Below are 21,809 nucleotides of genomic sequence, written 5' to 3'. Positions count from 1 at the left end.
ATAAACAGTCTTAACCCACAGTTAAAGAAAGCAGAAAAAGAAGAACAAATGAAGCCCAAAATCAGTAGGTGAAGGGACATAATAAAGATGAGAGCAGAAATAAATAGTCGAGAATAAAATGATAAAAAGAATCAATGAAATCAGGAGCTGGGTCTTTGAGAAAATAAAAACAGATAAATCCCTAGCCAGACTTACACACAAAAAAGAGAGTGTACACATATAAACAAAATCAGAAAAAAAAAAGACACTACAGAAATACAGAGAATTAATAAAGAGTACCATGAAAAATTATATGCCAATAAATTGGACAACCTAGGAGATATAGGCAACTTTCTAGAAAAATACAACCTTCCAAGGCTGACCCAGGAAGAAAGAGAAAATCTGAACAGACCAACTACCAGCAGTGAAACTGAATTGGTAATCAAAAGCTACCTAACAAAACCACTGATCCAGATGGCTTCAGAGCTGAATTTTATAGAACAATTTAAAGAAGAGCTAACACTCATCCTCCTTATAGTTTTCCAATAAGCGGAAGAGGAAGGAATATTTCCAAACTCATTCTGTGAGGCCAGCATCACTCTAATACCAAAATCAGGTAAAGAAACCACAAAAAGAGAAAATTACAGACTGATATCCCTGATGAACAGATACAAAAATATTCAACAAAATATTAGCAAACTGAACTAAAAAATACATCAAAATAGACCATCCATCATGACCAAGGATTTATTCCATGTATGCAAGGATGGTACAGTATTTGAAAATCCATCAACATCATCCACAACATCAACAAAAAGCAGGACAAAAACCACATGATCATCTCCATAAACGCTGAAAAAGCATTCAACAAAATTCAACATCCATTCATGATAAAAACTCTCAACAAATGCATATAGAGGGCAAGTACCTCAAATAATATAGGCCATATATGACAAACCCACAGCCAACATCATACCTAAGTGCGAGAAGCTGAAAGCTATTCCTTTAAGATCAGGAACAAGACAAGGATGCCCACTCTCTCCACTTTTATTCAACATAGTTCTGGAGGTCCTACCGATCGCAATCAGATAACACAAAGAGGTAAAAGGCATCCAAATTGATAAGGTAGAAGTTAAACTGTGACTATTTGCAGATGACATGATATTATACATTGAAAACCCTAAAGACTCCACCAAAAAACTATTAGAATAATTGAATTCAGCAAAGTTGCAGGATACAATATCAATACACAGAAATCTGTTGCATTCTGATATACTAACAACAAATTAGCAGAACAAGAAATCAGGAAGACAACACGATTTACAATTGCATCAAAAAGAATAAAATATCTAAGAATAAATCCAACCAAGGTGGTGAAAGACCTTTACTCTGAAACTATAAGACACTCATGAGAGAAATAAAATTAGACACAAATAAATGGAAATTTATCCTGTGCTCATGGATAGGAGGAATTAATAGTCAAAATGGCCATCCTGCCCAAAGCAATTTACAGATTCAATGAAATCCCTACCAAAATACCAACAACATTCTTCAACAAACTAGAATGAATAATTGTAAAATTCATATGGAACCACAAAAGACCCCAAATAGCTAAATTAATCCCAAGAAAAAGCAAAAAGCTGGAGGGATTATGCTCCCTGACTTCAAGCTCTACTACAAAGCCACAGTAATCAAACCAATTTGGTACTGGCCTAAGAACAGACCCACAGATCAATGGACCAGAATAGAGAGCCCAGATATGAACCCATGCATATATGGTCAATATATGATAAAGGAGTCATAAATATACAATGGGGAAATCACAGCCTCTTCAATAACTGGTGCTGGGAAAACTGGATAACTGCATATAGGAGAATGAAATTGGATTACTGTCTAACTCCATACACAAAAGTAAACTTGAAATGGATCAAAGACCTGAATGTAAGTCATGAAACTGTAAAACTTTTACAAGAAAACATAGGCAAAAATCTCCTGAATGTAAACATGAGCAACTTCTTCCTGAACACATCTCCTCAGGCAAGGGAAACAATAAAAAATGAACAAATGGGACTACATCAAATTTTGCTCCTATACAGCAAAGGACACCATCAGCAGAACAAAAGGTATCCTACCATATGGGAGAATGTATTTGTAAACAATTTATTTGATAAGGGGTTAACAACCAAAATATATAAAGAACTCACATGCCTGCTTGAACACCAAGAAAACAAATAACCCAATTCAAAAATGGGTGTAGACCTGAGAAGACATTTCTCCAAAGAAGAAATAAAGATGGCCAACAGGCACATGAAAAGATGCTCCATGCTGTTTATCATCAGAGAAATGCAAATTAAAACCACAAAGAGGTTTCATCTCACACCAGTTAAAATGGCCACTATCCAAAAGACAAGAAATAACAAATGCTGGTGTGGATGCAGAGAAAGAGGAACCCTCCTACAATGTTGGTGGGGATGTAAATTGGTACAACTGTTGTGGAAAGCAGTATGGAGGTTACTCAAAAAATGAAAAATAGAAATACCATTTGAACCAGTAATTCCACTCCTAGGAATTCACCCAAAAAAACCAAGATTCCTTATACGAAAAGACCTCTGCACCCCTATATTGCTGCATAATTTACAATACCCAAAATATGGAAGCAACCTAAGTATCCATTGACAGATGAATGGATAAAGAAAATGCGGTGCATATACACCATAGAATATTATTTAGCCATTAAAAGAAAAGAAGTTTTTCCATTTATAACAACATGGACCTAGAAGGTATTATGCTCAGTGAAATAAGCCAGGTGGAGAGGGACAAATACCAAGTGATTTTGTGGAGTATAACAACAATGCAAAACAGAAGGAACAAAATAGCAGTAGACTCAGACACTGAAAAGGGACTATTGTTCCAAAGGGTAGGGGTTGAGGAGGGTGTGGGGAGAAGGAGAAGGGTTGATTAAGGGGCACAATAATTCACAATCACAATATAGGTTGGTCACAGAGATGGTAGTACAGCATGGAGAATAATGATTCTGTAACATCTTACTATGTTAATAGACAGTGACCAGACTGGAGGGGGTGAGGGCTCAATAATTTGGGTGAATGTTGAACCACTGTGTTATGTATTTGAAACCATCATAAGATTTTATATCAACGATACTTTAATAAAAAAAAAATCCAGTAATATGTAAGAATAATCTAGTAGAAAACAGCAGCAAAATACCTTGCCACACAATTCTCCCTAACGAAAAATACCACAGCAACTTAATTCAAGAAAAGGACATACTATTTGAGTTTTTGGTTTTTTCTTTTCCGCCTCACCGTGCTTCTTGTTCACTACTTCTTCCAGTTTTTTCTCATCCCAATTATCCATAGTATCTAAATAAAAAGAGATATGAAAACTAAATACTTTACATTTGTCTGCTCTTACCCAAACACATGAAAAGCTGTAAGACACATCAAAGACCCATGTCCTGATAACATTTTTCTTAAAACACCAAAAATAAGAATAAACAGTGTTGTGAAATTATTCACCAAAATTAGGCAAATTAGAAGGTAGTACTGGAAGAAAAGTGAAAGACAAATCCAAATTAAGTCTCGAGTTTTTAAACATCTTTACTTATTCAAAGGGCATAATGTGATAAATTCAGATTCTGAAAAATAGTGAACAATTATTATTCTTTACATAGTTCTACTAAGACTGAAATATTCTTCAAGCTACTAAATATTTTAGTAACAAAATAGACATTTGTTAGAAAATGATTTAAAAAAATACCTTTTTCAAGTTCTTCATCTCTCGCATCAATGTAAACACTTCGCTTTTCACACTTTCTTTCCAGAGTCAAATCATGAGAGAACTTACACTTATCTCCTTTTGTACACTGTCCTTGCTTGAAGAATGCACACACCACAGACTTGGGATCTGCACCTGTGTCAAATGGCATACAGTGTTGTGTCAACTGGCATATAGTGTTGTATTACAATCTGCCAGATCATAAAGTACACCTTCTATCTGAGAGACAATTACTTTTGGTTAACTTGTTATTTTCCATTCACTAATGTGAGAGGAAAATACCAAGTATAGGTGATTAGTAAGACATTTCTTTGAAGTTCTTTCTTGTATTTTATACCAATTTTTGTTTCTTTTATTCTTACCAAAAAATGGGGTTAGGAGATGGGAAACCAAACAAACACATAGGTTATTCCACTGTCATTTGTCTAGTTGGAGATGAGGCAGAAGATTTAAGAGAAATAAGGAGGTATATTGCCAAGAGTTTGGGACTTAGTTTATACAACCACTGCTTTGCCTTGGCTACTACCAAAGACTGGATATATAAATCTATTAGTAGACTGTTAAATCCTTAATTTTCCCTTAAGTGGGGGGCTTATGACTGGAGTTATAGTTGTATAATAACATAGCTGTGCACATAGAGGATCCATAAAAAGTCACTGATACAATTTTGAGAAAGGGAATTACACTTTCATAGCAGACACAGTTGCTTTATCATCTGAATAAAATATACATCAAAACAAATGAGATTTTAAACATGAAGTATATTTGATAAAAATATATCTGAAATTTATAAAGTTTACCTTTACTTATTTTTTGAGCAGCAACTACAGGTTTAAACAGCTCATTTAGCTCTTGCAATTCTTTCTTCTTGTCATCTTTCTTCAATTTCTTTTCAGCTTCACTTTGTGCTACCTAAAATATTTTCAGGCATTTCGTATGTAAATTTGATTTCATATAATTGTTTTCACTATATAGTAATATATATCACTAACATAAGAAAGACATTTGCATATTTGTATATATATAGTGCTTACCTCTTAATGTCAGTGTTACAATGACCCTTCAGTATTATTATTTAGTACTCAGTATTAAATATAAAATGGTATGGTTAAACTATTAAGTGAACCTGCTTATGTCAGTTGACTTTAAAAAAAAAATCTGTAAATGGTACCACGCCAAGTTAAAAGCATATTCAAAAGCTCACAGCAGTAAGCACTTATCAAGCATTTGTTACATGCCCAGCATTTTTAGCAAATGGTTCGTACATGGGATTGTCTTCTTGTGACAACCCACTCCCCAGAAACACATGGGAGCATTTTGAAGATCAGAGATGCAAACATCCTATTTGCACAGTCCCACACAATAAGGAATTATGCCATCTAAAATACATATAGTACACTTGTAGAAAAACACTGGGCTAGGTCAATGTAGGAGATTAAACAAAACAAAACAAACATGACGTATGACATAGTTCAAGGCACATGATTAACATACCTATATGATTAGAGGATTCATCCAAACATTTATATGTCAGGTCCTATGTTAGATGACAGGGAATATAAAGATGAAAAGACAAAGATGCTTATTTAAAGAAGCTCAGAATCTACTGGGAAGACAGACATGTCAACAACTGCAATATATCACAATGTGCTCTGGGAACAAGAAATGCCTATAATGCCTATGAAAATCAGATTGAACTAATAACTTATGGCTGAATTCTTCTGATAGGCAAGAAAAGGAATGCAGGAAGAGCCAGCCAGCCAATGCAAAGATACAGGGATCAGAAAGAACAAGGTATGAGAAACTTCAATGAGAAGTTTGAACTCTATCAGTAGGTGACAGGATAAGATTCAAGGGTTTAAAGTAAATTAGTGACACAATCAGCTTATATTTTATAAAGATTAAGACGGCAACTTTGTGAGGGGCAGGTACAAAGGAGCCCAAGAATGAAGGCAAGGACAATCAGGAGGCTAATACAATTACTGTAGTCAAGAAAGCACAAGCGCTTAACGTAAACATTACTAATGAGGATGGAGAAAAGGGAAGGGGCAAACTCTGAAGGAGACAGAACTGACCGGACAAAGTGACTGACTGGACATGAAGTGTAGGGAGGGGGAGGAGTCCAGGGTTACTGTATGCATGGTTATTTCTGTTAAACAGGACAGGGAATACAGGAGGAACAGGATTCAGGATGGGAGGTGGGGCTGAGCTCGGCTTCAGACATACTGTGTATGAGATGCTTACAGAGCATCTGGGTGGACTACTTAAAAGTCAACTGAATATTGATTCCTGGAGAAAGGAGCTACTTTGAAATAAATATTTTAGAAACAGCAGTTTACAGGTAACTGGTTAAAACTTTGGGTGTATATGAGATTACTCAAGGATAGCATAAGAAAGAAACAAGAGCAGAGGACAGTTCCCTAAAGAATACCAATATTAAATGAGCCCACAGAATCCAAAAAGGTAAAAAAAAAAAAAAGTCAAATAGGTAGGAATTCAGGACAAAAAGTATTCAAGGAAAAGAAAATTTTAGGAAGGGAATGGCCAAATGTTAAAAGCAAGTTAAAGACATTCCAAATCCTGACTTTGACCATGTGGTGGATGTTTTTAAATAGAAAAATGGGGGAAAATATTTTTTAAGAAAAAACCTAAGCAATTTTATTTTTAATATAAGTATCCTTTACTCATTTGGCCTATCTCAAGCAATTGTGGGACAAGAGTAAAATGGAGGCCCTCAAACCATTTGACTCCTCTAAGTAAGGAGTCAAACTAATGTTAAATGAAAATGTTTGTACCCCTAAAATACCTTATGACCTGGAAGGACAGGTTCAAATTTAAAACGCTCAGGTTCCATGGAGTTCCTCACTAGAGAATGGCAGTAAAGCAAGATGCACCCCTGGCGTTTCCTCTTCCTAGGCTGAGTTTCATCCCACCATGTGTGTGTAGGATGGCAGAAGGTGCGGGAGAACGTGGTAGGGATCCAGGTTCTGGCAACACTCCATTCTCCCTTAGACTACTCCAGGCATGTAGGCAGCGCAGTATACCCTAAGGTGAACATGGGGTACTATGACCTGTGCAGGTCCTGAGCTGCTGTGGGGAGGGGTGGTGCACACTCTGGACAGGCACATCCCCTTGGCCTCACTGACTCCTTGCCTGTGGGAAGAGCTACGGGGAGGGGAAACAGAGTAGGATTGTTCACGGGGCCTATGCTGGAGCAACTCTTGCTCGGCTTTAACAGCAGGACTGCTACTCATTTCCAATGGGAAATACAGTGGTTTAGGTACCTCATACCTCCTGTTTGCAGACAAAAGCCCAAACACCCAAGAAATTATCAAAAACAAAATACTGAGTGGACCATGTTATACTTATTCTCATTCCTACACCAATCCCAAGGGGGGATGGATGGTATACATATATACATACATACATAAATACACACACACATATATATAAAATACTGAATCAGATTTGATATTAAAATATAAAATCTAATCACCACCACAAGTTTCATGGCCTTCTCAGGTCTATGACATACAAAATTACCATCAATATACTTCCCACTAGAAGAAAAAGTAGAGGATGGAGGCACAGGATTGGAAAAGGGGATAAGGGAAGAAAATGAATTCTTACACACCTGTATTACACCAGAGGATTTACACTGTCCTCTCATTTAACTGCCATAGGAACAAACCCTACAAGAGTAATTGCCCTACCATTATACAGATAAAAATGACTTAAGATTATGTAACAAGTAAGATAGGGGGATTCATACCCAAGCTGATCTATTTCCTAGGCCTGAGCATCCATTTTTAGTAAATGAGGGTACTAAGTTAGCAGCTTGGAGGATCGATAGTTTTTGGCTCTACAATTAAGCTGTGTGTATGAGAAAGAAAAGTAGGAGGCAGCTAATTTGTAGAGTGAGAGAAATTTGTTTCCGACAGGGGCTAAATATCTCACAAATACATATTCTGAGATGAAAAAAAGTGTTTCAGAAGTTAAGGAAAAGGAGATAGCATGGTGAAACAGTACCTTTTAAAATAAAGATCCAGGTCTGTAAAATCTTATACTCAAGAAAGTGAAAGATCTAAAGAACTTTAGAAAAAGATCTAAAGAACTTGAAGGCTAACTTTTTTTTGAAAGAGTTGCTAATGGATAATTTCAAAATTCACATGGAAGAATAAATGCCTAACAACAGCCAAGAAACATAGAAAATGAGTTACATTTGTGGGAAAGGACTGTCATGATAGTGAACAGAATATGTTAGTGGGATGCTAAAATCAAAATCAATGTGATACTGGATTAGGGACAATCAATAGAATAGAAAAACCAGAAATAGATTCTAACATATTTGAGACTTTAATATATGTCAATAGTGTTATTGGTATAAATGGTAATTCATTTGAAAGAAAATACACTTACTGACATATAAAATTATATGATGAATTATAGACTGAAAATAAAATAATTAGAAAACAATATAGGAAAAACACTCATAACCTAGTGACAGAGATCTTTGAACCACGAAAATGAAAAGTTAGATATACCTGACAATACAAAAACTAATACCTGACAATACAAAAACTAAAAATTGTACAGCAAGATTAACAGAAACAAAACAAATTAACTGTGATGCAGACAAAATGTGTTTTTCATAAGTAGACAAGAAAAATCAAACAAAAAAAGCAAAGAACTTGAATAGGCAAGTCAGAGAGGTACAAACCCAAATAGACAACAAGCATATGAAAAGACATTCCAATTCACTAGTGGTGAGGGCAACAAAGTAAAAATGAAGTACTTATCAGATTAGAAAACACTAAGAACTTTAGTACCTATAACGTATGCACTGCAAATGAAAACGTGAAGTATTACAATCTCTATAGAAAGTGATGTAATTTTAATTTACTAAAATTAAAAATCCATTTCCCTTTATCCAGAAATATGTCACCAAATAATTTATGCCATAGAAATAAGAGCACAAGCATATGTTAGAATACATGTACAAGGATATTTCTTGCAGAATTATTCTTAGTGTCAGAAAGGTAGAAACAAAGTGATCACTTAGAGATGATGAAATGGATGAATATAGTACATCCACACTGCAGAACTGTATGCAGCCATTAGAATAAATTAGAGCTGTATCAGAATGGCTGAAAGGAATGTTAGAGATATTGATGACTAACAAAGGCAAGACGCAGAAAAGTTCATAGAGGATTTCACTTTGAAATACAATTCCAATACCACATATATTTATCTGTAAAGACTGTTAGTACATCCATATGAAGAAAATGCAGAAACTTAAGTTATTTACCTGACGTGGATTTTGTTGACCAAATTTAACTTGATGGGTGACAGCCTTGATAAATTTCTGTTGCTTTGCTCCTTTCTTATTCTTTAAACCAAAAGTTTTGTCCTAAATGAGAAAAAGTATAGGAATATCTAAGCAATTTTGTATTAATTTCTTAACTTTTTTTTCAGTCACATTGGGAAATCATTCCTTTCTTTACTTATTGGTTAGAAAACTATTATTATTATTTTTTGTTATACAGACACGCAAAGCACTAAAACATCAAGTCAAGGCAACATACAACCTCTATTCTTTACAATTCAATACATACTTACAACTATCATTAAATCTATGATGCTTTTCCCAGAGTGTGTTTTGGAATATCAGTTCTACAGTTATACTAGGATTACAGGACCTATATAGTTAAGCAAGTTTAGAAAAATTCTTGGTTAACAGGGCTTTTAATTCTTAAGCACAAGTTATCTTAAAGGCTTTGTAAGAAGGGATACAGTATGCAGTAATCCTACATCTTATTTTACCTCAGAATGTACTTTTTTCAGAGTATCCTGTTAAATGTACTTGTATTATATATATATGTAATGTATGTATATTATGTTATATAAAATACCCTATATGACTTACTATAAAACACAGTTTGGGGAATACTGCATAAGAAGATATATTAAGTTCTGGACTGGTTTTTGGGTAATAGTTACCCTCTCAAAACTATAAAATTTAAAGAACTTCAAACTACTGAGAGGTACACATTCCTAGCTGTTGCTAAAATAAAAATGTTGTAATCGAAGGGTACCTACCTAAAAAGCAACACGTTATTTACATTTGGAATATTATTAACATAGTAATTTGGGAAAGCTATTAATAGAATAGCAGCTATCGGAATGCTCATTATGTGTAAGGCACTAATTGTGATCTTTGGCATAAGTATGCAGCACAAAAACATTTAGAAGCCACTTCCCAAGTACATATGCATGCACAAGTGTGTGTGCAAGCAGCTATAAGCCAAAGAATGCCAAGGATTGCTGGATGCCACCAGAAGCCAGGAAGAGGCAAGGACAGATTCTTCCCTAGAGCTTTCAGAGGGAGCATGGCCTTGCCTATACCTTGATTGCAGATTTCTAGCCTCCACATCTGTGAGATAATAAATTTCTGTTGTTTTAAGTCACCCAGTTTGTGGTAATTTGCTATGGCAGCCCTATGAAACTAACAGAGGAGGTGGCTTGACTAGTGGGCTTTACCTTAAGGATGACAAGGTCATCAGGAAACCACCAAATACTGGTATCTGAAGTCTTTGTTTGGAGAAGGATCCTCTAGCTGGGAGAACAACAAGCTTGGCCAAAGGTCTAGAGAAGAGAGTAGGTGGGAGCGGGTGTCTCAGTTTACTGCACAGAACTCCTTAGTGGCCATTTTCAGGCTCACAGTTTAACCACCCCTTCTATTGCCTTTGTGCCTAGGATCCAGAAGCAGAGATGCTTCTTGATTTTTTTCTACCCTCTCCTGTTTCTTGCAGAGGGTATCATTAGGTAAGAACTATCAGCTGCTTCTATACTTTCAATCCTCAATTCTCAGCCTCTTACCTTGTGCACTGCTGAGTGCTTCCCACTAGTGACCTTTTCCAGACTTTGCAGAGCAATGTTGGGGACTCAGGCCTGACTTCTCTGTTCTACTAAGCCAGTTATCAACTCATCCATCTGCTATCAATTTTCATATGCTGAGGCTCAACATGATAACAACTCTTCATTTCAAGGTGGAGTGTGTATATCTCATTCTCTTGGTTATGGGTGGATAAGTTTCAGAAAGGATGAAGAGGCAAGAAGGTCTCTATATTTGAAAGTAACTTGAGATCCTCAGAGAGGCACTTAGTTTAAACTAAAGTGACTGTTTTAAAGCCTTTATTTTGGTGTTGTTACTAAGGAAAGGGAAAGGGCAATGGGATGAAAGTAATGTAGATACAGAATACCTATATAGCTATGTGGACAAGTTGAAAATGGAAAACCATATTGATAGGACTAGTATTTGAAAACATCCAACACAACATAATTTTACATCTCAAAACTAATAAAACATATCTTTCAATGTTAAGATCATGAAGTTCAAGAAGGTTATTTATCATTATGAAGTATGTTTTTATTCATCACATCCGTGTCTGTCTATATGCCAAAACTTCACTTTACTTAAATGCCAACCTATTTTAATATCCCATCATTTTACAAAAGTCTACAATAATTTTCTATACACTAAGCATATAAAAAAAAGGTAGTAGGAGGTACATGTAAGCTGAAATCCTCTGCTTTGAGTTTTTTATGGCTGGCTTCCCTTGCTGTTACAGAGAATAAAGTTAAACTCTCAATCCAGTCAGAAGAAAAGATGTTCAAGGGTAATGTGACATATGGAGAGAGAGAGCACATGCAGCAAGCAGATGTGAAATGCCATACTTTTCCTTTTATAAAAAGTGAGCTCTTATGGGGGGATGGGAAACTGTAGATAAAAATATTATCAGGATCAAAGTGCAAAGCATCTACATATGCCAAATGAGAGCGTAACTGGGATTCAACCTCTGCCCCATTTATAACTATAGAGATGAAGCAAACTATAAATAAACAAGGCCAAATAGCAAGGTAGATACTGATAAAGAAAAACTTTGGGGAAAAAAAAAGTGTTCTAAGGGGACCTGACCAGCTAGAATAGAAAGTACTCATGACATAACAGCTTCCAGTAGAGGGTATATTAAGCTCCAGACCCAAGAACTAAAACAGTTTTCAGGTTAAGTTACACTGCTTTAGGATGTCATTAAACAGCCTAAAAGAGATGATGAAGGAGTTGCGTTTTGCAAGTCTCTAATTAGGTTAGAGCTCAGAAATGATTATTTTTTTTTTTCCACAGAGAGAGTGGATACATTTATCTAGCATTCACTAAATATAAACTCCTGAATAAGTATTTTATTGAATCCTCTTAACAATCTTGTATTATCTCACTCTGTAAATCGATAATGAAACTCAGAAATTTTCAACAATTCTTTTGAAGTAACAATGCCAATAACGGGCAGGCTTTACAGTGTAATGATTTCAAAGTTTAGGCTCTGGAGTCAGACTGCCCAAGTTTTAAGCCCAAACAGAACTAGGCAAATTACCTTATTTGCCATAGTTTTCTTATTTGTAAAGTATGTCTCACTCTAACCTCTCAGGTTTGTTGTGAAAGTTAAAAAATGACTACAAATAGGTAGCACATTACAGTGGTTAACAGTAAGGACTGTGGAGCCAGACTTCCTGGGTTTGAACCCTGATTCTGCCATTTGCCAGTTTAGTAACCTTGGTTAAGCTATTTAACCTCTGTGCCTGTTTCATCAATTCAGCAAAAAAAGGTAATAGTACTTACCTCACTGAGAGAATTAAAGAAGTTGTGTAAATTTATCACTTGTAAATAGCTTGTTTCTCTTTCCTTCCTCCGAAACACAGAATTGTGTCTGGCTCAGGAACTACGTGTTAGCTACTAACGGATACAGGTATTTGAACCAAGGTATATTTGACTCCAAGTGAAGTCCCTGTTCTTCCATGATGAAGAACTATTTCCCAGAGAAATTTAGTTAGGGCTGATTTGTATACAAAAAACTTGGAATACCACACTGTGATCTGGGATACCAACAGCACCTCTTGAAAACAGATGGTTTGCAATTTGGAATACTTCAAAAGGGCTCCCTCCCTTTTCCTTAGGTTTAGGACAGACCCTTACCTAAAAATTAGGTTAAGCTAAGCTAAAAATTAATCTGGATTTGGGGTGGAAGGGATATGAGGTGGAAGGCTGGAGGTTACAATCACCTCAAATCATGGTTAATATAAAACTAGGAAATGGTCCTCATTGGATCTGTAAGGTCCCAAACTTAGGTTCTAAGGAAGGAACAGTGTGTGTGTTTTTCAGATTGGGAAACTGAATACAAAAGTGTTTAGAAACAGACAGTAATTCTAAGGTAACAAAGGCTCCCTGAGGTTCCAAGAGCCTTAACATGCACTGAATTCCAGATTTCACTTAAAATTGATCCACCTCCCCTCTCTTTCCTCCCCTCCCCTACAAGTAACCTTGCTTCTTTTACAGGCCAGCCTCCAATCCTTAAAAAAGTCATCTAAAAAAAGAGAGGGGGATGGAGGACAGGTCAGTACTGAGTAGTGTTCCAAGATAACGTGTCTACATTTGGGACATTAGAGCAGGCAGAGGCTAGCACTGTTTTACTTCATTAGTGTTCTCCCAAATGCACTCGCTAAGGTAGTTGTCTATCCATGCAGTGGACAGTTTGCAGCTGGTTGATCCAGCTTCAGGTAATCAACAGTTGACCTTGGTTGAAGTTTTTCACTGTCAACCAACCATTTCTTTCTCCATCCTTTACACACCTGGATCCCACCCCTACAGGTCTCTGCTACTACTTCCTTGCTGCTACAAGTCCTTAGACGCACTTTATTTGCTTGCCCTACACCCAAAGATTATATCCCCCTTTCCATAATCAAACTTTCTATTTCTCAAAGCTGGCTTTAGTTTATTAAATTTTAGCTATAATAAAGCAAATGGGACAAAGCCATTTGGGACAACTGTGTGAATGTCTAATAGAACTAACCCTGTTTGATATGCTCACATCAGAAAGAAAATTCTTAATGTGAATGAAATCAAGAAATTTGGGAGATTTTAAAGATGGAAGGAAGAAATGCACGTAATATAAAGAAATCATTTCAAGTTAAAGAGAAGTGAGTACTCTCTAGATAGTTGAGGTCAGGTGTGATTATTTCCCCTAACTAGATGTTATTTGTAATATTAGTAAATGACAACTACCATTTATACACTATATACCATATGTCATATACTTTACATGTAATATCTCACTTAACCCACAGCTCTGTATAACATGCAAATTAGCTCCACTTTGCCAATAAGAAACTATGGCTCAGACAGGTAATGAACGCAACTTGTCTAAAACTACAAAGTTTGAAATTTTAATTTGAAATATGGGACTCAAACCCAGGTCTATCTAACCCCAAAGCTGATGCTTCTTTCATTAAATTGTTACTTGTCATGCCTCTTTTTACTTTATTTCTTTAGAGTTCTCAAAAGCTACACATTGCTGTTTTTTAAATATTTATTTATTTTTATTATGGTATCATTAATATACAATCACACGAGCAACACTGTTACTAGATACCCCCCGTTTATCAAGTCCGCACGACATACCCCAGTACAGTCACTGTTCATCAGCATAGTAAGATGCTACAGAGTTACTACTTGTCTTCTCTGTACTATACTGCCTTCCCTGTGCACCCCCCTACATTATGTGTGCTAATCATAATGCCCCTTAATCCCCTTATCCCTCCCTTCCCCCTCTCTCTCCAGTCCCTTTCCCTTTGGTAACTGTTAGTCCATTCTTGGGTTCTGTGAGACTGGAGCGCTGCTGTTTGCTGTTGTTTTTCTATAGTAAGCACCTATGGTGGTCGCTGTAGAACCAATCGAGGTACAGAAGAGGGGTAAGTAGGTAAGGCAACCCTCTATTTTAAAATCTATTGGAATGCACTGCTTAAAAGCACATGTTCTACTTAAGTCAGTTCATAATCCCATAAGACCCTCCAAAATTTACCAGACTCTGAAAAATTATTAGTCTTTACATGTATTTTTCCATAAAAATTGTGACAGTCATCAATAACCAGACTGAATCAGGTTTCGCCTATGTAATTTTACTTGAACTTTTAAATGCTTTGGTAATAAAAACCCCTTCTAGTAATAATTGAAATTGTACACATCTCTACAAGAATTGATGAAGTGCTATTCTGGATGAAACTCGATTGAGGAGCTGGGAGCTAAGCCTGCAGTACCTCTCCTTAAGCCCTTGCAATAGACACTGAGATATGCAAGGGAAGTTTTTAAAAAAGTTACCTGTTGTATTTAATAAAATGGAATATATTGTTTCCTAACCAGGCTGGATAACAAGATATTCTCTATAAATTTAGTTTCACAACAAATGATGCAAACTAACACAATTCACAATATTGTTGTATCAGTCCATTGGTAGCAATCATCTATGCACCACACTTTAGTCTACTAAAGCTTATTACTATTAAAAAAAGTGCTTATCATGTATGTTAAATGTGGGGGGTGGTGGTGAGAGGAGGCTTAACTTCACCACTCTGTTAGAATATTTTTGTTAGTTAAAAAATTCAGCTGTCTTATTTTGCTTTTTTCTTTGGTGAAGCCTTCAGTAATGAAACTCACATTGCTTTCCCTTTACCCTAAAAATAACCTTGTTACACGATGAAAGGAGCAATAATATACCCATCATTTTTAGTGGATGGGATACTATAATTTCCAAATACAAGTCCTTAAAACAAAAATACCAGTCCTACCAATTAAAAGTAAAACTAATAGCTGTATATACTTAAAGCTCAAGAATGCATAAAGTGTACTTTGTCATGTAACATTTAATTTCAAGTCTATATCGAATATTTACTTTGCATCATGGTCTACCGCCACATTAATTCAATCTCAGTAAAGGAAACCAACGAATAGAATATGCCTAAAGCATTGTTGGGTTACATAGCACTGAGTACCATTAGATCACTGTTCCCAGAGATCTACCAAAATGCCAACAGTCCAAACCGTTCAAAAAGGTGACAGCAGACACAGGTGTGAAGGTACGAACATTCTGTTTTTAAATTTCTAGCTATGCTACTTACTCCATGACAGTTATAAAGAGTACAAACTGGCAGTAAGAATAGTTTCTGCTTCAGAGTTGGAACTTGGCCAAGGTCACTAGAATTCTTCATAAATACGCTAGTTAAATCAGCACACTTTGAAAAATATGTGAAAATTGACAAAGACAAGTTCTGATTAGGTTTCTACAAGGAAGCCCTGAGGGCTTCCAATGCTTTTTTTCAAGGCTATAATTACCAAATATTAAAAACAATGTTTTAAATATTTTATTTCAAAGCATCCAACATGCATTTTGGTCGAGTTCTAATAAAAGTTATTAGTCCATTATTCAGATATACCTTATGCTGGAAAATGACCATGGCTTTTTCCAATACATTAAGTACACGGCACGAGAACTATTTAATTATGAGAAAGACTAATAGCAGGAATCAAGGTAAGAAGTATCTCGTTGGGGGCCATATGTTTATGTAATCGCAAATAGGGTTCACTCGGAGGAAACTCTGATACAGTCGTTGAAAGACAAATATAAAACATTTAAGAAGTTAAATAGTGTTGTTCGGCCACTAAAAGACTATAGGCTCAATGCATTAAATGAATATAAACATAAATATACGTATGTATGTATGTCTACACACACGTAACAAATTCGAGTACTGCACTTAAAGCAGTTAGTAATACTGAATTGTAATCTTTTTTAAAGCATTAATCGACTTTTTTCAGAATATATGTATCGAGCGCTATATACATGAGACAGTGGGCTGCGATCTGAAACCTTCACTCTTTATGGAACTTGAAACAGTTTAGAGGAGGATCGAAAGACCATGAGACGAGAATTTGCTGGGTCAAAAAAAGTAAGTAGTCCTAGGTGATGGGTAAAGAATAAAGGAACACAAAGGCTCGTCATGATTCGGCCTTCCAGAGAGAGCCTTGCCCGAGCCTTTTTAAAACCACGAGCCTAGAACAGGCTTCAACCTTGAGTACTGGCGAAGGACAGACCCCTGCGGCCCGCACTGGATGTGGGGGTCGATTCACTCCCCGGTAGGAGAAGGCGGGAGTGTGGGCGGGGAAGCAAAGGCTGCGCGCGGGGGAGCCAGCAATGTCCCTATAGCGAGCGATGAGAGGCAGCGCACCTCATCAGGAGGCTGGAGAAGGGCAGTGGACCACACAGCCGACGGGAGGCGCACGTGGCCCTAGAAGGCGGAGCAGGAGCCAGGCAGAGGGGGACCAGGACGCTGTTTCCCTGAGGGCTCGCGGCGCGCGTGGGGGAGGGGGTGGGTACTCACTTCAATAATCTTCTCCTTCTTTTTCTGCTCGGCCTTTTTGCTGCCCCCGGCCTGAGCCTGTTTCTTGGGGGGCATTGCGTAGACAGGTGGCACCGGCCAGACTTAAGCACAGCTGGACACCGTTAGGGTATCTGGCCCCACGGCAGGAAAAGAAAACGCGGACCGCCGTCGCCGCCTCACCGCAGGAAAGCGAGTCGCTCACCAGTCGCTGAAACGCGGCCTTTGCGACAGGTCGGTGCCGTAGAGCATTGTGGGCAGCGAGGAGAGGCGCCCGGAAGCGGTGCTGCGCCTGCGCTTTTGGGCCGGCCAGGAGGGGGCAGGCACTGGACGTGGGAAAATGACTGCGTCACACGTGATGTCGCTCAGCCACCTGGCCCTGTCTAAGTTACTGGAGGTCTTATGATGGATCGGGGCGAGCGGCTTTGCATTCACTGTGCTTGTGTCCTGCCTTCCCGTCCTCTTACGCATAACCTGCTGATTAAGGTCAATTTCAAGAAGCATTTTTTCTTTGCGTTTTCATATCAAATGAATTTTCTATTTTTATGAATAATGGCTCATCTAGTTCAGAATTTAGAAATAAAGAATGTTATTTAACTTAAAGAATAAATGAATCTTAGCCTCCCTGTGATTATTTTACAGGTATTTCATTTTTGTTATATATTTTACAATACGTTGAATTTAAAAATGCATTTATTCTGTTGAGTTACTCTACTAGTATCGTAATATATTAAGTATGACACTAAATCTAAAACCAGACTGAAAAAAGTCCTGTTTAATGAAATCTGATCATTCTTTATGGTTTATTCTCCTTTCATAAAGCTTTTCCCATACCCTAACCTTTTCTGATAATATCATGGAACAGCATTCACTTGGAATTAATCACATGCTATCTTGTGATCTCACTTCCATTTGTAGTCTTTTTTCCTGTTTCACACAGATAGGTCCTGTTTTCCTAAATGAACTTAATCTCAGGGAGATAATGTGGTTCTTCAAGCTCTTCTTATACAGAGACACAAAAAAGGCATGCACACAGAATCTGTTGGCTACACACAAACATGAAATATATCTCTGTTTGAAAACAAGTATCTATTCTTTTCTGTCTTAAAAGAATAAGATTTAATAGATCTTATATTTTAGAAGAAATAAACAGCAAGAGCATTCTAGAATGTCTACAATGAATTTAACAAATTATATTTTTGTATTGTAATCCGAAGATTTTATTGTGTACACACTCAGGTTGCTGGTTTTTTTTTTAATTTGACACGTTAACATTTGGTAAATTTAAGGTGTACAGCTTTTTCTTTGTACATTTATATATTGTAATGTGATTGCTTTTGAAGCAATATCTACCACATTACACCATAGTGCAATTTTAATTTCTATATTCATTACACTGGGGATTAGATCTCTATGGTTTCTATACTGGTCACTACAACTTTGTACCCTTAAACACTATTGATTTTATCCACCTACTTCCCATTCCATGATAATTGTCATTTTACTCCCTTTTTTACAGACTTGACATTTTTAGACTCTACAGATGACTGATATCATATAATACTTGTCTTTCTCTGACTTATTTTAACATGTTCTCAAGGTATATCCATACTTTCACAAATGGCAAGATAGCTTTCTTTCACATGGCTGAATAATATTCCATTGTGTACATGTACCCAAAACAGTTTTATCCAATGATGGGCATTCAGAATTTTTACATATTTTGGATATTGTGAATAATGCTGTAATAAACAGGGGTCTGCATATATCTTGTTAAAATCCTGCTTTCATTTCCTGTGGGTATATACACAGCTGTAATTACTAGACCACGTAATCTATTTTTAATTTTTTGAGGAAACTCCATGTTGTTTTCCATATAGGTGGAATAATTTACATCCCCACCAGTGGTGTATAAGGGTTCCTTTTCACCAGCGCCTCACTAGAACTTGTGTCATCTTCTTGATGACAGCAACAGGGGTGAGATAATATCTCGTGTGGTTTTGATTTGCATTTACTTAATGATATTTATCATTTTTTCATGTACCTGTTGGCCATTTTCAGGTCCTCTTTGGAAAAATGTCTGTTTAGTTATTCTGCCTATTGTTTAGTCACATTGTTTTCTAATAAGCTGTTCTTTACATATTTTGGATATTAATCCCTCATCCAATATATAGTTTGAAATTTTTTTCTCCCATTTTGTAGACTGCTGTTTCATTTTGTTAATTGTTTCTTTTGCTATGCAGACCGTTTTGAGTTTGATGAAGTCCCATTTGAAGAGTTTTGTTTCTATTGTTTGTGCTTTGGGCATCATGTGAAAAAGATCATTGCCACTCCAATACTGATGGGCTTCATCCCTATGTTTTCTTTTAGGACTTTTATGATATTAGGTCTTAAGTGTTAAGTCTTCAATCCACTTTGAGTTAACATGTGTGAGATAGAGGTCTGAATTCATTGTTCTACATGTTTCTCTAGTTTTCCAGCACCATTTGTTGAAGAGACTATCCTTCCCCCATTGGGTGTTCTTATTTCTCTTTTCAGATATTAATTGACTGTATAACCTAGGATATAATTCTGAGCTATTTGGTTCCACTGGTTGATGTGTCTATTTTTTTTGCCATTATTGTGCCATTTTCATTAATACGGTTTTGAAACATACTTTGAAACCAGGAAGTATGATACTTCTTGATGGGTTTTTTTTTCAGTATTGCTTTTGCTATTCGGAGTCTTTTGTCATTCCACACAAATTTTAGGGTTGTTTCTTCTATTTTTGTGAGGAAATGAAATGGTTTTGGTATGCTGATGAGGATTAATTGTGTAGCATGGCCATTTTAACAATAGCTATTCTTCCAAACCATGAACACAAGATGTATTTCCATTTGTTTGTGTCTTCAACTTCTTTCAGCAAAGTCTTATAGTTTTCATTTTACCTATCTTCCACTTCCTTAAGTATTTTATTATTTTTGATGCTATTGTGATTGAGATAGTGTTCTCTATTCTTTTTATAATGTTTCATCATTACTGTAAAGGAATGCCATTGCTTCTGTAGGTTGATTTTGTATCCTACCATTTTACTAAAATTATGAATGAATTCCATGGTATTTTTCTTATTGATTTTGGGATCTTCCAAATATAAGATCATGTCATCCACAAACAGTGACAGTTTTACTTCTTCCTTCCTGATTAGGATGTCTTATTTCTTTGTCTTGCCTAACTGTTCTAGCTAAGACTTTCAGTAACATACAGAAAAGGAGTATAAGAGTGGGCAACCTTGCCTTATTCCTGATCTCAGAGGAAAACCTTTCAATGTTTCTGCATTGATTATAATGTTATCTGTGAATTTTTGTATATGGACTTTTTGTGTTGACGGATCTTCCTTCCATATGTAATATGTCAAGAGTTTCTATCATGAAAGGATGTTATATTTTGTCAAATGCTTTTTCTGCATCTATTGATGATCAATCATGATTTTGATTTTTATCTTTCATTCTATGGATGTGATGAATTACATTTATTGGTTTGTGTATGTTGAACCATCCTTTCACTCCAGGGACAAATCCCACCAGATCATGGTATATGATCATTTGTATGTGCTTTTAAATTTGGTTTGCTAGTGTTTTATTTAAAATTTGTGCATCTATATTCATCAGGTATATTGACCAGTAGTTTTCTTATAACACCCTTATCTGACTTAGGTATCAGAGTAATGTTGCCTCATAAAATGTGTTTGGAAGTGTTTTCTCCTCTTCAAATTTTGATAAGAATTTGAGAACAATTGAGATTATTTCTTCTTTAAATATTTGTTAGAATTCAGCAGTGAAACCACCAGTCCTGGAATTCTATTTACTGGGATGATTTTGATTACTGCCCAACAACCCAAGTCATTCATTACTGGTATGTTCAGATTTTGAATTCCTTCATGAATCAGTCTTGGTAGGTTTATCCATGTATCCTAGGTTATCCACTTTGCTGTCATGTAATTGTTCATAGAAGCCTCATCATATTTTGTATTCCTGTAGTGTTGGTTGTAATCTCATCTCTTTCATTTATAACTTTATATATTTGAGTCCTTTCTGTTTTTTCTTGGTTGGGCTAACTAAAGATTTGTCAATTTTACTTATTTTTTTCAAAAACCCAACTCTGTTTTATTGATTTTTTTCTTTTGTCTAGTATCTATATCATTTATTTCCAATCTAATCCTTATTATATCCTTACTACTATTAACTTTGGATTTAATTTCTTGAGGTATAAAGTTAGATGGAGATTCTTTTTCTTAACATTGGCATTTATTGCTATAAGCATTTCTCTTTTACCTGTTCTTGCTCCGTCTTGTAAATTTTAGTGTGTTCTGTTTTAATTTTCATTTGTCTCAAGATACTTCCTAATTTCCCTTTTGATTTCTTCTTTAACTCATTAGTTCTTCAGGAGTGTGTTGTTTACTTTCCACATATTTGAAATTTTTTCCATTTTCCTCCTGTTATTAATACAATTGTGATAGAGAAAAAACAATATGATTTCAGTCTTTTCATACTTACTAAGATTTGCTTTGCAGCCACCATAAGATCTATCTTAGAGAATGTTCTGTGTGCATTGAGAAGTATGTATATTCCAGTGCTGTTGGATGGAATGCTCTGTGTATGTCGATTAGGTTCATTTGGTCTATAGTGTTATTCAGGTCTGCTCTTTTCCTATTAATTTTCTGTCTCGATGATCTATCCCATGTTGAAAAGTACAGTATTAAAATCTCCTACTATTAGTGTGTTAGTGTCTGTATC

The 21,809-nt window shown here is 36.1% G+C and overlaps 1 protein-coding gene across 1 annotated transcript in view; it reads right to left on the bottom strand.

Moving 5' to 3' along the window:
- Positions 1-17,269, bottom strand: part of ZC3H15 (zinc finger CCCH-type containing 15) — a 29,989-nt gene extending 12,720 nt beyond the window's left edge. Inside the window, exons 1-5 of the mRNA XM_037000379.2 lie at positions 17,041-17,269; positions 9,083-9,184; positions 4,575-4,686; positions 3,757-3,909; positions 3,268-3,359 (exon numbers count right to left, since the gene is read on the bottom strand). Of these exons, the coding sequence (XP_036856274.1) occupies positions 3,268-3,359; positions 3,757-3,909; positions 4,575-4,686; positions 9,083-9,184; positions 17,041-17,115 (534 nt within the window). The 5' untranslated portion in view covers positions 17,116-17,269. The remainder of the gene's footprint in view (positions 1-3,267; positions 3,360-3,756; positions 3,910-4,574; positions 4,687-9,082; positions 9,185-17,040) is intronic.
- Between the last annotated feature and the right edge of the window lie 4,540 nt (positions 17,270-21,809).

This window comes from Manis javanica, chromosome 12, assembly GCF_040802235.1.
Source record: "Manis javanica isolate MJ-LG chromosome 12, MJ_LKY, whole genome shotgun sequence".
NCBI lineage: Eukaryota > Metazoa > Chordata > Mammalia > Pholidota > Manidae > Manis > Manis javanica.
The sequence above is the reverse complement of the archived record's forward strand: the minus strand, read 5'-3'. Positions and strand labels throughout refer to the sequence as shown.